The sequence below is a fragment of the Hirundo rustica genome, chromosome 28, assembly GCF_015227805.2.
Source record: "Hirundo rustica isolate bHirRus1 chromosome 28, bHirRus1.pri.v3, whole genome shotgun sequence".
Taxonomy (NCBI): Eukaryota; Metazoa; Chordata; class Aves; order Passeriformes; family Hirundinidae; genus Hirundo; species Hirundo rustica.
Genome location: NC_053477.1, coordinates 3,018,173 through 3,034,361, shown reverse-complemented (window position 1 = coordinate 3,034,361; position 16,189 = coordinate 3,018,173). Strand labels below are relative to the sequence as shown.

Below are 16,189 nucleotides of genomic sequence, written 5' to 3'. Positions count from 1 at the left end.
TAGGTAATTTTTGGTGATGTTAATGCGATGAAGGCAGCAGAGAGCAGAGTTCCGTCCCTTCTCTGCGTTCAGGAGAGAAAACCCTTCTGATTTCTCTTTTTGCCCCGTGAAAAATTTCTGTTGTGAGATTTTTTTTCTTTTTTTTTTTTTTTTCTGTCGAAACAGACAGAAAAGACACTTCTGTCTTGGACCTTGGTGAAACCCCTTGCTCAAAGGTCATCACCCTTGTGGTAACAGAAGTGAAAAGTTAAAACTGGGGCCAAGAGGGGAGGGCAGAACCAGAAGCTGCTTTTCCCCTCCAAAAACCTCTTTAATTTTTACTGATCCACAAGAATTGCCGGCCGCCACCTTAAAGAAAAGACGATTTGAAGTCCCCCTCTCCTGGATCGCCTCCTTCCCTGCCCTGCCTCACCATCACTGCTTCCACTCGGTGATTTCCTTTTCTCCAGCTGCTCCACGCCTGGGAATTCCCACCTGGAAAATGGGTTTTGCAGTTTTCCTTGGACAGCTCCTTTTAGGGCAAAAGAAAAGCAGAGCAAGAGGGTGGAATGTGTAGGTTTCAGGAGGAAATGGGCTGCGAGGAGGAGCTCTGTGGTGTTCATGGCCCTGCAGTTCCTCTCTGGGATAAGGAAGCTGGACTCGCACAGGAACTTTGTTTTATTTATTTTATTTGTTTTATTCAACCTTTTTGTTTTGCTTTACTTCCAAAGGAAGCTCACCAAAGTCCTGAACTGCTACGTGGGGAACGCTGAGGACTCCAGCAAGACAGAGCTGCTCTTTGCAGCCCTGAAAGCCCTGAAATACCTGTTCAGATTCATCGTGCAGTCGCGGGTGTTGTACCTGAGGTGGGTCCCATCATCCCTGGGCCTCCTCTGGGAAAACCCACTGGAGTTCCTTCCAGCAAATATCGCTGTGGGGGATGTTCTTCACCAAATCTTCTGCCACTGACTGATCTTTCTGCCCTTCGTCTGTGGCTGGAACAAATAAGTTGAGCAAAAATTAAAATATCAGATTAGAAGGGAGAAGAAAACCTTTTAGTTCCCCTCGGCTTAAAGCGAGCGGCACGTGGCAGAGCTGAAAAGGATCCCAATATTTATTTTTATAAAGTAAAACATGGAATTTCCTCCTCAGTTTTAGGAGCTTTTAAGAAACAAACACACAGACACTTAAACCATTGGGTGAGGTGGGGGGTGACACATTCTCCGGTTGGGGTAAAATCTATGACAGTGGTTTAATTGCAGCTTCAAATCCTCTTCCCAGAAGTTCACACTGAGGGTTTGAAACCCTTTATTCATGTCCATTCTGGATTTTTTTTTTTTTTTTTCCCCAGTTTAATCCTTGGAACCCAAGCAGAATTTGCTGCAGTGGCAGCCTGAGAAGTGCGATTTCCCCCCTGCTTCCAGCAGGAAAGGACTGCAAAATCCCCAATTCCATTTTTACCCCCGTGTCTTTGTGGAAGGAGGTGGAGTTAAGATGCTGCTCCACGGGATGAAATCCTGTCTCAGCTGCTGGATTTCCCTGTTCTTTGCAGTGTCTATGGGAAAAGCGAGGATGGGAATGAATTCAACGATGCGATTCGCCAGCTCTTCCTCTCCTTCAACGTCCTCATGGACCGGCCCCTGGAGGAGGCTGTCAAGATCAAGGTGAGCGTAATTCCCAGGGAAAAATGAAAACCTCTAATTAGATCAACTGGTGCAGCTGGGAAGGGGCTGGGCCAGGTAAAGGAATGAGAGAATTTTCCACAAATCCCTTCTACTCCACCTTTCCTGCTCTGCTCTACAGGTCTGGGGTGGCTGGAGGCTCTGTGGCTGCACAAATTTCATTTTAAACCAGTTCTCTGCAGTTATCCCCGTATTTGCGCTTGACAAAAACTGAATTTCCCACGAGTATTTCACATCCTTGAATTGTTTTTTTGTTTGTTTGTTTGTTTTCCTTCTTCCAGGGAGCAGCTTTAAAGTATTTGCCCAGCATCATAAATGATGTCAAACTGGTATTTGACCCCGTTGAGCTCAGGTAACTGTTTTGTTTGTCCTCTAAACCCTCTAAACTTCGTCTGGTGGCAGGATTTTGGAAACTTGGCTGGAAGCAGCCATGCTGGTTGTGCTCTGACGGCGCAGATGCTGTGTGTGGACTCGAGGTAGCGCTTGCAGGGCTTTAAAGGGAGTCAGGGGAGTTCAGAGGATTCTCTGCATCCCAGTTGTTCATTCTGGGAGTGTCCAAGGCCAGCCTGGACGGGGCTTGGAGCAAGCTGGGATAGTGGGAGGTGTCCCTGCCACGGCAGGGGTGGAGCAGGGTGATTTGAGGGTCCCTTCCCACCCAAATCATCCCAGGATTCTGGGATCCTTACAGGAGCCTCAGGATTTTACTGGGGGCAGCGAAGCGTTGAAATCTCGCACGAGTTCTCGGCGAACGCTCCTGAAAAGCCTGGCAAAGGCAGAGCCTCGGCTGGGAAACCAGAATTTGCGTTTATCCAGGAAATTCTTGGCCCTGTGGATTTGCCCAGCCCTGTCTTGACTCAGTTGATTCGCTGGGAAGCAGCGGACGGGCAGCAAATGCCCACGGGATTGAATTGAAGAGGAATCTGGGGCTGGAGTGAGTCCCTCCTGATGGAAGGGGCACCTGGAAGGAGGCACTGCCTTTGCTGCTGTGGGTGTTCCAGGTTCCACCAGTTCAGCCTTTCCCAGTGTCCCTGGGGGTGGCGGCCGGTGGGATCGTCCCGGGCTGTTTACGGGGTCTGGGATGGTTTGAGGAGGTCTGAGCCCGCAGTTCCTGAACGCTGCTCGGTTTTACTTCGAGTCCTGTGCTGCGTTTCCTGAAAACAAGTCAGGGCTCGGTAGGAATGTGCCTGTTGGATGGAATTCCCAGAGGAGCTATCCCATCCCTCCAAGTGGCCAAGGCCAGGCTGGAGCAGCCTGGGACAGTGGGAGGTGTCCCTGTGTCGTGGTCTCAAGTTTGCCAATTTCTGTTTCCCGGATTATGTGCAGCGGTTTGAGTGTTTACTATGATTATTTACTCTTTTTGCTGCTGTGAGATAGGGTTAAAATAGGAGAAAAGCAAAGCAAGCTCAAAACTTAAAAGGGTAGGATGACAGGTTTGTTAAAAAACTACAAGAAAGAAAAAAAACACATTAAGAATCAGAAGAAAACCTTCAAAGCGCTTCCCCTCCCCAACAACTTTCCTTTCCCTTTTCATGGACAATGCATAGAGACAAAACTTGGAGCCCTTGGTCGGAGTCCCACCTTTAAAACAGATTTTCATCAGCTCATTTAGAGAGAGAAATCTCTTTTGAGACTTTTCCCCACTAGAAAGAGCAGTTTCACACAGGTGTGTCACTCTTCCAGCGGCTGCACCAGATGTCAGTATTCAAACCTAGACACTGGCTGGATTTGGAAAACTTTCTTGGGGAAAAAAATCCCTTCCATGCCCAAAGCAGCACATGGCAGGGGTTGATGAGCTTTGAGTCCTTCCAGCCCATTCTGGGATCCTGTGGTTCTGTGTGGGATGGATGGGCTGGAGCCGGGTGGGAATGCTGACCCCTGCTCCCTGTGGGCAGTGTCCATTGGGATGTTTGGGAATGCTGACCCCTGCTCCCTGTGGGCAGTGTCCATTGGGATGTTTGGGAATGCTGACCCCTGCTCCCTGTGGGCACTGTCCATTGGGATATTTGGGAATGCTGACCCCTGCTCCCTGTGGGCAGTGTCCATTGGGATATTTGGGAATGCTGACCCCTGCTCCCTGTGGGCAGTGTCCATTGGGATGTTTGGGAATGCTGACCCCTGCTCCCTGTGGGCAGTGTCCATTGGGATATTTGGGAATGCTGACCCCTGCTCTCTGTGGGCAGTGTCCATTGGGATATTTGGGAATGCTGACCCCTGCTCCCTGTGGGCAGTGTCACTGTGGGATATTTGGGAATGCTGACCCCTGCTCCCTGTGGGCAGTGTCCATTGGGATGTTTGGGAATGCTGACCCCTGCTCCCTGTGGGCAGTGTCACTGTGGGATATTTGGGAATGCTGACCCCTGCTCCCTGTGGGCAGTGTCACTGTGGGATATTTGGGAATGCTGACCCCTGCTCCCTGTGGGCAGTGTCAGTGTGGGATATTTGGGAATGCTGACCCCTGCTCCCTGTGGGCAGTGTCCATTGGGATATTTGGGAATGCTGACCCCTGCTCCCTGTGGGCAGTGTCCATTGGGATATTTGGGAATGCTGACCCCTGCTCCCTGTGGGCAGTGTCAGTGTGGGATATTTGGGAATGCTGACCCCTGCTCCCTGTGGGCAGTGTCCATTGGGATGTTTGGGAATGCTGACCCCTGCTCCCTGTGGGCAGTGTCCATTGGGATGTTTGGGAATGCTGACCCCTGCTCCCTGTGGGTCGCACGCAGTGTCCTCTTCAGCAAGTTCATCCAGAGCATCCCTGACAATCAGCTGGTGCGGCAGAAGCTGAACTGCCTGACCAAGATCGTGGAGAGCGACCTGTTCAAGCAGGCTGGTGAGTGGCGCCTGGGGAGCCCCGGGTTCTGTCCCACACCCTCCAAAACGAGTTCCCTGGCAGTCACCAGGGGCAATCCACCATGAAATCCATCTCTAGAAACATTCCTTGCCCAGGAAGAACTGGAAGCGGTTTTGTTTTCTGCTGTTCAGTCTTCATACGATGCCCAGTATGTGGGATCCTGATCCGGGGTGCTGGTTTAGGAGGAGCGAGAAGCTGAGTGTGCTCTTTGATGGAATATACAGAATTTAATAGATGAAAGGGCGGGGTTAGGTGGGGTATTGGGAAGGAATTCCTCCCTGAGAGTGTGGGAGGGGCTGGGATGGAATTCCCGGAGGAGCTGTGGCTCCCTGGAGGAGCCCAAGCCCAGGCTGGAGCGCTCTGTGACAGTGGGAGGTGTCCCTGCCCGTGGACAGGGCCGGGATGGGATGATCCTTTTGATCCCAACCCCTTCTGGGGTTCCACAGTTCGAATTCCAGCTCACTCACGCCTCTCCCCAGCCCGTTTGCTGTCACTCCAGTGGCTCTAAGCGAGTCCTGGTGTCCCAGACGGGGCCAGGAGCAGGACACCCCTGCGAGGTGCCCACGTCCCTGTGTCACTTTGCAGAGTGCAGAGACGCCCTCCTGCCCCTGCTCATCGACCAGCTGAGCGGGCAGCTGGACGACAACTCCAGCAAGCCCGACCACGAGGCCAGCTCCCAGCTCCTGAGCAGCGTCCTGGAGGTCCTGGACCGCAAAGACGTGGTGAGCACGAGCTCTCAGGGCTGCCAGTTCAGCTCCAGTTCTTCCTTGGAGGAGTTACAGTAAAGAAACGACCTCAGCTTAACGCTTTGATGAGTCAGGATTGTGACATTTATAGAAATGGTGGCGCCTCGCTGTGCAGCTCTTTGTGTCGCGGCTCTGTCTGAGGAGTTGGGAAAGGTTGAATTAGTTGTTATCTCCACTAGAAGCAGTCACTTCCCTTTCTGGGGAGTGAAATGTCATCCCAGCTGCTTCGGTGGCTTGTTCAGTGATTTGGAGCCAGGAAAAGGAGTATGGTATAAAAATGAGGAGGCTGCTCGTTCTCTCTCCTGTGGAATAGGGACAGCAGTCACTGTTCAGGCAGAAAAATGCACTTCCCACTCTGGCCGTGGGGGTTGCTCTGAGCGGCTGTGAACAGAGTGGTTTGAGCTGCTCAGAGAACACAAATCAAAGCCCCAGGATGAGCTGCTGAAGCTGGGACAGATCCATGAAGGGAATTCTCCACCAAGTGAATCCCAGAGTGTTTGAATCGGTCGCTCGTGCACTTAAATGTCCTTTCTCTGCTTCCCCTAATGACAATTAAGTCCTGCCGGGGCAGTCCTCCCAGGCAGGGAGCTGCTCCTGGCAGGCTGTGCCTGAGGAATGGTCCCCAATGTCCCCTGCTGGCTGTCCCCAGGGTGCCACTGCCCTGCACATCCAGCTGATGATGGAGCGGCTGCTGCGCCGCATCAACCGCACGGTGATCGGGATGAGCCGCCAGTCCCCGCACATGGTGAGAGCCCTGCTTCATCTGCCCTGCCCTGCCCTGCCCTGCCCTGCTTCCCCTCCTACCCTCCTTCCCTGCCCTTCTCTGCCCTGCTTCCCTTCCTGCCCTCCTGCCCTGCTCTGATCTGCCCTGCTCTGTCCTGCTTTCCCTCCTTCCTTGCCTCCCCAGCCCCTTTAAACAGTGGGGTTCATTCCCTTGAGAGCCTTTCCCTGCCTTCCCTCCTGCTCTGCCTCCTCTGCCTCCCCATCCCCTTTAACAGTGGGGTTCACTCACCTGCGAGCCTTTCCCTGCCTCTCCTCCTTCCCCAGCACCTCTAACAGTGGGGTTCATTCCCTCAGGAGCCTTTCCCTGCTTCCCCAGCCCCTTTTAACCGTGGGGTTTATTCTCCTTGGTGCCTTTCCCTGCCTCTCCTCAGTCCCCAGCCTTCCCTGACAGTGGGATTCATTCCCCTGGGAGCCTTTTCCTCCTTCCCCAGCCCCTTTAACAGTGGGATTTGTTCCCCTGGGAGCCTTTTTCTCCTTCCCCAGTCCCTTTAACAATGGGATTCATTCCTTTGGGAGCCTTTCCCTGCCTCCCCATCACCTTTAACAATGGGATTCATTCCCTTGGGAGCCTTTTCCTCCTTTCCCAGCCCCTTTAACAGTGGGATTTGTTCCCCTGGGAGCCTTTTTCTCCTTCCCCAGTCCCTTTAACAATGGGATTCATTCCCTTGGGAGCCTTTTCCTCCTTTCCCAGCCCCTTTAACAGTGGGGTTCACTCCCCTGGGAGCCTTTCCCTGCCTTTCCAGCCCCTTTAACAGTGGGATTCATTCCCTTGGGAGCCTTTTCCTCCTTCCCCAGTCCCTTTAACCGTGGGGTTCATTCCCCTGGGAGCTCTCAGTGGGCAGCAGTGCCTGATGAACTCCTCTCTCCCTTCCCTGCAGGGCTTCTGTGCCACCCAGCCGTGGCCCCTGGTGTTTTTCTGAGGATTAGGGTTCAGTTTGTCCTGCTGCAGTTGGAGCTGAGTCACTGGGGGTGATTTCATTTCCTCTGGGCCCCATAGCACAGAATTCTGTGTCAGTGCGGTGCCTGACCCAGGATCTTGGCTGCATTTTGTCACCTGGGCTCAGCAGAGTGAAATGCTGAGGGATGGGAGCATTTCTGACCCCGCTGTGGCAGCTGGGGTGTTTTAATTCGCCCTGAATTTCGTGTACAGAAGGGTGGGAAAAGCCAGGAGCCGGGGATTTACCTGATTTTTAATAAGTCTGGGGTCACTCCAGCGTGCCCCCCGTGAGATTTGCAGCTGGCCCTGCTAAATCTGAAATTCAGAGTCAGCTCGGAGAAGACCTCTAAGATCTGATGGAGCGGATCAATGCATACAAAATAAAATCCCGTGCTTGGAGGATGTGTTTCTCCTGTGATCCGTGGGGAGAACAAAAGCCACACCCAGACTCCAAGCTTGAATTTTAGGAATTCTTGCCTGGTTTAGAGGAGCAGACAGTCTCAGGTTGAGGCCAGGACGGAGATAAGGAGCGTTCCAATCAGCGACGTTTGATTCGGCCACGCTGACGCGCTTCACCCGGGAAAATAACTCAACGTTTTGTGTGGTTTTTTTTTTCCCCCCCCATTCCAGGGTATTTTTGTGGCCTGCATGACAGCCATCCTGAGGCAGATGGATGATTTCCACTACAGCCATTACATCAACACTTTCAAAACCAGGCAGGACGTCATCGTAAGTCAGCCTGGCTGCGGAACGACCTCAGCCCGCCCCGCTCTCGCAGCTCCTTTCTCTGCCGAGTTTGGGCTCATCAAACCCTCAGCAGTGGCTCCTGGTGCCGCAATTCCCGGGAATTTATTCCTGTCACCCTTGCTGGGCAGCAGGGAGGGGGTGCTGACTCAGCAGAACCCAAGAGGAGCGTTCGTGGCACTGAGGAAAAACATTTTTAATGGGTAAAAAAACCCCAAAAAACGTTTGGTTTGAGTCAGGAAGCAGAAGAGGGAACGAAGGTGGGAAGGAGAAGCATTTCCCCTCATCTGGCTCTCACTCTGTGCCCCTGTTTATTCTCTTTATTTAATTCTTTCCTCTCCTCTGAAGTTTAATTTAATGCTCGGATCTTGCTTTAGGAAGTTCCCGAAGTTAAAAATTCACATCCCCAAGTTTAATTTAATGCTTGGATCTTGCTTTAGAAATTTCTCAAAGTTGAAAATTCACATCCCCAAGTTTAATTTAATGCTCGGATCTTGCTTTAGAAAGTTCTCGAAGTTGAAAATTCACATCCCCAAGTTTAATTTAATGCTCGGATCTTGCTTTAGGAAATTCCTGAAGTTAAAAATTCACCTCCCCAAAAACTTGGGGTATGAAACCAGGTGAAACATCACATTTCTGAGGGTTTTTTTTTTTCTGCTTAAAATCAGCAGATTTCCCCCCGGACTCCCCCAAATGGCCCAAACCAGTATTTTACCAAGACTGATGCACAACACAAGAACTGTTGGGGCTTTTTTAATCCCTTTTTTCCCTTGTTTTGCAATTGGGAAGTGGCTGATTATTGAAACTCCAGCTGGGGAAGGGCCTGGAGTTGTGTCCTTCCCGTCCCAAAACCCACCAGAAGGTTTGGAATTCACTTCGGGGAGCCAAGGAGATCTCTTCTTTTCCCCCCCTGTGCAGTTGGAATTGGGGAATTTCACAGAAAATCAATTGAAAAAAAAAAAATAATAATAATAATAATAATAATAATAATAATAATAATAATAATAATAATAATAATAATAATAAAAAAATCAGCTGTTGAGCCAGCGTGGAGCAACACAGCCATCTACAGGTCACTCATTTTGTATGGGTTTAGGGCTGGTTTTATCTTGCTCAAATGAGAAGGAAAGGAAAGGGAAAATCAGGCAGATTCAGGAATTCTGGAAGTGTTCATCCAGTGAGAAGATTTTTCGGGACTGTTTTGGAAAACGACGATTTCTAATCTGATTTTTTTTTTTTTTTTTTTTTTGACGCCTTTAAACCTACGGGAGCAAAGCTGCTTTTGTAGAGGCGTGGCAGTTGTTAATTCCAACAGGAACTTTCGTTTTGCTGCAATAACTGCGTTTATTTTTCGTTGCTCACGATGGGGTCTGTTGGTGCTGGCGTTTCCAGGCCTGGCTTGGCGCCATTCCCCGGCCAGTTGAGCACTTTCAGCCGTTAATTCATACCTCCAAGGTGCCCGTGTCGAGTCCAGCCCTCTCCATCAGGCTGGGATTTAATAATGCCAAGAGGGTTTTAACTGAGGCAGCGCCGAGTGCTGCATTTCCCCATCAATACCTTGCCAATCCTTCAGCCCAAACTGTTCAGCTCCACGGATTTTTTTTTTTTTTGCTGGTGATCGTTTCAAGGGGATGGCTCCTCCTGTGACCTTCTTTGTGTCCCTCTTGTTTCTGAATATGAATGTGCTGCTGCAGAGAATGGAATTGATTTGAGGGCTCAGAGTGGCTTCTGTATCTGCAGAGACCACAAGGAGATCGATATTCCTGATGTTCCCTTCTTTTGCTCATCTCTGTTCGTTTTCCTTTTGGGGTTTTTTTCCTCATTCTGCAACTCAGCCTTGGTTTTTTCCCAGGTTTGGAGGGTGTTTGTGCAAGAAGTGTCTTTGCTACAGTAATGTAGAATAACTCTTAATCACATCTCTGATGTTTTATTGGCTGCCTCTCCTTAACTGTCCTTAAACTGGACCAGGAAAGGTTTAACTCCTCAGTGAGTGAAAATGCACTGTAAATTTCAGGAAAGGTTTAACTCATCACTGAGTGAAAATGCACTGTAATTTCAGGAAAGGTTTAACTCATCACTGAGTGAAAATGCACTGTAATTTCAGGAAAGGTTTAACTCCTCAGTGAGTGAAAATGCACTGTAATTTCAGGAAAGGTTTAACTCCTCACTGAGTGAAAATGCACTGTAATTTCAGGAAAGGTTTAACTCATCACTGAGTGAAAATGCACTGTAGTTTCAGGAAAGGTTTAACTCCTCAGTGAGTGAAAATGCACTGTAGTTTCAGGAAAGGTTTAACTCCTCAGTGAGTGAAAATGCACTGTAATTTCAGGAAAGGTTGAACTCCTCAGTGACTGAAAATGCACTGTAATATCAGGAAAGGTTTAACTCCTCAGTGAGTGAAAATGCACTGTACTTTCAGGAAAGGTTTAACTCCTCAGTGAGTGAAAATGCACTGTAATTTCAGGAAAGGTTTAACTCATCACTGAGTGAAAATGCACTGTAATTTCAGGAAAGGTTTAACTCATCACTGAGTGAAAATGCACTGTAATTTCAGGAAAGGTTTAACTCATCACTGAGTGAAAATGCACTGTAATTTCAGGAAAGGTTTAAATCCTCAGTGAGTGAAAATGCACTGTAATTTCAGGAAAGGTTTAACTCCTCAGTGAGTGAAAATGCACTGTACTTTCAGGAAAGGTTTAACTCCTCAGTGAGTGAAAATGCACTGTACTTTCAGGAAAGGTTTAACTCCTCAGTGAGTGAAAATGCACTGTAATTTCAGGAAAGGTTTAACTCCTCAGTGAGTGAAAATGCACTGTAATTTCAGGAAAGGTTTAACTCCTCAGTGAGTGAAAATGCACTGTAATTTCAGGAAAGGTTTAACTCCTCAGTGAGTGAAAATGCACTGTAATTTTAGGCTTTCTAGACCATCCTGTTGCATTGTCACCACTCAGAGATTTGGGAACGAGCCCTGCAAGGTTGGTTTTGCTCTCTAATCCAAGCTCCTGCACCGGGCTCCCTCCAGCAGAGCTTGATGCAAAACAGCCAAGGCAGATTTAATTAGAACAGACCAACATTCCGTGCAATTACTTCCCCCTTGGATGGATGAGATGTCAGGGATAATGTCATTATTGAGATGAAATAATGAACCCCACAACGAGAGACCCCTCCTAGGCTGGGCCAGGGCGTTGATTGCTAATCAGCCTGGTCGTTAATCAATGCAGCCCCGAACATTTGCATCCCATGAGGTCACAGCTTCACCTCCCCTGTGCTTCCAGGGGCACGAAACCGCCGCCTGCAACCTGCTGGCCTTTGTTTTTCCAACAGGACTTCCTGATGGAAACCTTCATTATGTTCAAGGATTTGATTGGGAAGAACGTGTATGCAGCTGACTGGATGGTCATGAACATGATGCAGAGCAGGTACGGGGTTAAGTCTGGCTTAAGTCTGGCTCTGGAGCCTCCCTGGGCCTTTTAGGAGGGCGACTCCCACAAAGAGTTATTTTCTTCAGCTGCTCCAGGTCGGTTTAAATCAGATTTCGGCTGGTTTTAGTTCCTGGTGGAAATCTCTCTTTCCAGGTGGATTTCCTCCTGGAAATCTCTGTGGTGCCCAGAAGAACTTAATCCAACCCTGGGGTCTTTCTTCAACCAGAGGAGCCTTTTTGTTCTCAGTTCTGGGGGAATCACATGGAGAACCTAAAGCCGGAGCTGGACAATGCTTAGCCACTCTTCCAGAGAGGAATTTTTCCCTGATATCCAACCTGATGCAGCTGGAGGCTGTTAATCCAAGGGATAGCTTTGCCTGAATTTTAAGGAATTCCTGCATTTTTTGGGAGCTCCTGTTGCTGTCCTGAGCTTGCACGTAGGAGCTGCGGTGCCGTTGGTTTTGTTGACAGAATCCCCATTATTTGATGTTTTTGTCTCCTCAGGGTTTTCCTCCGGGCAGTGAACCAATTCACCTCCGTCCTCAACCGCTTCTTCCTGGATCAAACTAGTTTTGAACTCCAGGTGATTCTCCTGGTTTTTTTTCTGGATTTTCTTACGGATCCCAGGCCTGAGAGAACAACCGAATCCCGTTGTTAGCAGGCTGTAGCTCGCTCCTTCTCCTCCACCTTTCCCACCCTGCACTACACATCTGGGGTGGCTCCGTGGATGCGTAAACTTGATTTTAAACCAGTTCTCTGCTGTTTAAATTACTGGTTTAATTTGATTTTAGAACCAGTAGCTCACCGAGGTTCCCCTCCTCACAGAGGGAGCTCCGCATTTGGGGCTGGGCAGCTTTTTTTTTTGTGCCTGTTGTTGCTTTTCCTTTACATCCTCCCATTTTAATCTCCTTTCTCCTCCCCAGCTCTGGAATAACTATTTCCACTTGGCTGTGGCTTTCCTCACTCACGAGTCCCTCCAGCTGGAGACCTTCTCCCAGGCCAAACGCAGCAAAATCATCAAGAAGTGAGTTCCTTTTTTTCATTTCAAGGACATTCCAGGCCCCTCTTTGCTGTCAGGGAGCTCCGTTTGGGGCTGTTCCAGAGACGCCAGGGTGGGAGGAGGTGCCTTGGAAATGCTGATTGGGGCAGGGTGACAAAGGGGTGACCAGGGCTGTAAATCGTGGCTGGTTTAACTTTGGACAGGCAGAAGCTCTTGAGCTGGTTTAATTTTGGTCAGGCAGATCTTGAGCCGGTTTAATTTTGGACAGACGGCTCTTGAGCCAGTTTAATTTTGGTCAGGCAGCTCTTGAGCCGGTTTAATTTTGGACAGACAGCTCTTGAGCTGGTTTAATTTTGGACAGGCAGATCTTGACCTGGTTTAATTTTGGACAAACAGCTCTTGAGCCGGTTTAAATTTGGACAGACAGCCCTTGAGCTGGTTTAATTTTGGACAGACAGACCTTGAGCTGGTTTAATTTTGGTCAGGGAGATCTTGAGCTGGTTTGATTTTGGTCAGGCAGCTCTTGAGCCGGTTTAATTTTGGTCAGGCAGAAGATCTCAAGCTGGTTTAAATTTGGTCAGGCAGATCTCGAGCTGGTTTAACTTTGATCAGGCAGATCTCGAGCTGGTTTAACTTTGGTCAGGCAGATCTTGAGCTGGTTTAATTTTGGTCAGAGAGATCTCGAGCTGGTTTAACTTTGATCAGGCAGATCTCGAGCTGGTTTAACTTTGGTCAGGCAGATCTTGAGCTGGTTTAATTTTGGTCAGAGAGATCTCGAGCTGCTTTAACTTTGGTCAGGCAGATCTTGAGCTGGTTTAATTTTGGACAGACAGCTCTCGAGCTGGTTTAACTTTGGTCAGGCAGATCTTGAGCTGGTTTAACTTTGGACAGGCAGATCTTGAGCTGGTTTAATTTTGGACTGCCGGCTCTCGAGCTGTTCCAGCCCCTTTCCAGGATTCTGTGCCACTGTAATGGAAAGGTTTTCATGATTCCCAAAATTCCCTTCTGCAATCCCTCAGCCTTTATGGTCAGAGGAATCCTAAAAGCCCTCCAGCTTTTTGGTCCCCCACCTTTTATTTTATTTTTTTTCAAAGCCATTCCTAGCCCCAAACCAGCAATTTTTAGTCACTGAGCGGCTTTTACCTCTTCATTTCCTTGGAATCTGGTGCCTGGATATCCCTGAGCATCTCCACACAGACTTTTGTTAGGATTTATCCCCTTTCTTTCCTGCACAAGTGGCTTGAAGATGCCTGATAATGAAACTTTTTCACATTACCTCGATGCCAGCAGTTAAATTCTTAGGAAAAAACCCACCCAAATCCAACCAAAGTGGGGTGGAATTGCAGGAAGGAGCCAGGAAATTTGGATTCCCAGGGAATTCTGCTCTCAGCAACCTGCAGACTCCTGTCAGAGTGAGCCATGGACATTTGTGGCTTTGCCCTTCACTTTTCCAGTGACATTCCAAGGATCATCTCAGTGCTTGGGCCCCTCTCACCTCTTCCTTTGAATGTTTTTTTTTCCCTAGGTACGGGGACATGAGGAAAGAAATTGGCTTCAAAATCAGGGACATGTGGTACAACCTGGGTGAGTTCCAGCTGAAGGATTCTCTTTATTCCAGCTCTCAGGCTGGATTTCAAATCCTTTATTTCCTGACAAGAGCTGCATGTGTGTAACATTTAATGCACTTACGGCTCCGCTGTTTAAGCACACAAAAATCTTTTTTTTTTCTTTTTCTGTGAATAACTTGGAAAAGCTGATTTTTTTTTTTTTTTCCCTCCCATCAGCTGCTGAGATAATTCCTTAGATTCCCTCTGAAGAATGTTCTGCCATGTAAAGGATGAGTGGGATTTTTCAGAGAGCCCTTTTATTTGGGATTTACAATCATTTCCTTGGGCTATTCCTGGATTTTTTTTTTTTTTTTTTCAGCTGTAACCTGTTAATTCTTCCTTAAGCAACATCCAGATAAAAATCCACCTTGTGAGCAGAGTGGTTTTTGTGTGAATGACGTGCTTAGGCACTGCGAAACCCAAATCCTGCCGCTGCATGTCTCTGACTTTAAATTCCTTGCAGGTCCCCACAAAATAAAATTCATCCCAGCAATGGTGGGGCCAATCCTGGAGGTGACCCTGGTCCCAGAGCCTGAGCTGAGGAAAGCAACAATTCCCATTTTTTTTGACATGATGCAGTGTGAGTTCAACTTCAGTGGGAACGGGAACTTCCACAAGGTAAAGGATGACCAATATAGAAAATAACACGATATATGGAGATATTAAATGCAATATAATATGAAATATGTGTTTATAATACATAAAAAAGCCACAATATTTTAAGATATAATATTATAGCTGTAGCTTTATATATAATGTAATCTTATATTTAATTTTTCTATAAAAGAATTTTTCTATAAAATAATATTTATAAATACGCTGCAACATATCTATTTGCAATAGATGCACAATACTGGTGTATTCCCTACAAATGTTCCACGTTGTCCATAGGGAACAAAAGGGAGACAAAATATTTAAACAAAACCAAAAAATCCCCACCTAAAATTGTGCCAACCCCCTTGGGAAGCCTCTGTGGTCTGTAGGGTTCAGGATTTTACAGTTTTGTCCTGATTGAGCCTTTCCATAGCTTTGATAATCCCTGAATTCCATTTTTTTTGATGATGCCTGCATTTCCCCTTTTTTTTTTTTTTTAAATGATGCCTGCATTTCCCCTTTTTTTGATAATCCCTGAATTTTCCCTTTTTAAATAATATCTGCATTTCCTTTTATTGATAATCCCCCTCTTTTCACCCTTCCCTGCATTTGCAGAGGTTCCAATGCCACCTCTGAATTGGGGAGCAGTTTGGAGACCCTCAGACTGTCTAAAATGCCATTTTAGCTATTTATTTACCTTTACAATAACAACATAAATCCCCCCCCACAACAGAATTTTGGCTGTGACTCCCCAGAATTCCGCTGGGCAGTCAAATATTAAGATTATGTTGTGGCTTAATTACAGCAGGGCGTGGCTTTGTGGGGTGGGAGAGGGAGGACTGGCGTTTCCTTGCTCCAATCTTGTCAATTTTGGGGTTTTTTTAACTCTTTTTTTTATTCTGCCCCAGCTCTGAGAACGTCCTGACCTTGGCCTGAGAACCCAACGTGTGCTGGTGGGGAGGGTCAGGAGCAGCTCTCTCTTTGATTTGGGGTTTTATTTCTATTTTTTTTTTCTTTTTTCGCCTTTCCAGTTTGAAAATGAGCTGATCACCAAGCTGGACCAGGAGGTGGAAGGGGGCCGAGGGGATGAGCAGTACAAGATCCTGCTGGAGAAACTGTGAGTGCTATAAAGCACCTGGAGGCTCTTTCTGTATTTATATTTATATATGTATATTTTTTTTACACTTTATTTGGCTGTTTTTCCAATGCAAAGAAGCCCTGATTGATTAATTATCCCAGTGAGCTGGTGTAAATGCTGTGCAAGCCCAAAAATGAGGGGTTTATTCTGCGTTTTTAGCTGCCCCAAACTGGAGATGGAATTCAGAGTCACCTGCCAGGCTGGGGATGGGGCTGTTTGTGCAAGAGCAGGCTCAAAGTTAAAGCAAAATTGAAGCTTTTAGCGACAAAAACTCCATTTTTTGGCCAGCAGCTGCCGTCCTGCCCTGCCTGAGTTGGGTGTCCCAGGTGGGTGCGCCCAGCACTGAGTGTCCACGCAAGGAAGGGTTGGAATTTTTTGGTAATTCACACCGAAGTGCCCTTTACTGTTGCTTTTTTATCTTCCTTTCCTGCCAGAGTCAGGATTAAATGAGCGAGAGACAGTGTTTCATGTTTGGACTCAGATGTTTATTAATTCTTATCTATGTTACAGTCTCACAAGCTGTGAGTTCAGCTAACAAAGTGGAAAATGGCTCTGTCTCTATCTCTCTACACGGTATTTTAAGCACAAATTGTCCACTTATGAAATGACACCTCAATTATTTTCACTTTTAACCCAAGAACCAAACACCCCTGGCCCACAATGTGGATTTTTCTCCCCAATTCCAAAATCCCACCCAGACCCAGGAAGAA

At 47.8% G+C, this 16,189-nt stretch overlaps 1 protein-coding gene across 5 annotated transcripts in view; it reads left to right on the top strand.

The window, feature by feature from the left end:
* Positions 1-16,189, top strand: part of DOCK5 (dedicator of cytokinesis 5) — an 89,852-nt gene that overhangs the window by 41,926 nt on the left and 31,737 nt on the right. For all 5 annotated transcript variants that reach the window (XR_005704150.1, XM_040087578.2, XM_040087577.2 and 2 more), the window contains 13 exons: positions 711-845; positions 1,532-1,643; positions 1,943-2,013; positions 4,382-4,488; positions 5,095-5,231; positions 5,905-6,000; positions 7,606-7,704; positions 11,044-11,138; positions 11,645-11,723; positions 12,064-12,164; positions 13,666-13,724; positions 14,211-14,365; positions 15,373-15,458. Coding sequence is in view for 4 of the 5 variants with exons in the window: in XM_040087578.2 (XP_039943512.1) it covers positions 711-845; positions 1,532-1,643; positions 1,943-2,013; positions 4,382-4,488; positions 5,095-5,231; positions 5,905-6,000; positions 7,606-7,704; positions 11,044-11,138; positions 11,645-11,723; positions 12,064-12,164; positions 13,666-13,724; positions 14,211-14,365; positions 15,373-15,458 (1,332 nt within the window). In the remaining variant the exon portion in view is untranslated. The remainder of the gene's footprint in view (positions 1-710; positions 846-1,531; positions 1,644-1,942; positions 2,014-4,381; positions 4,489-5,094; positions 5,232-5,904; positions 6,001-7,605; positions 7,705-11,043; positions 11,139-11,644; positions 11,724-12,063; positions 12,165-13,665; positions 13,725-14,210; positions 14,366-15,372; positions 15,459-16,189) is intronic.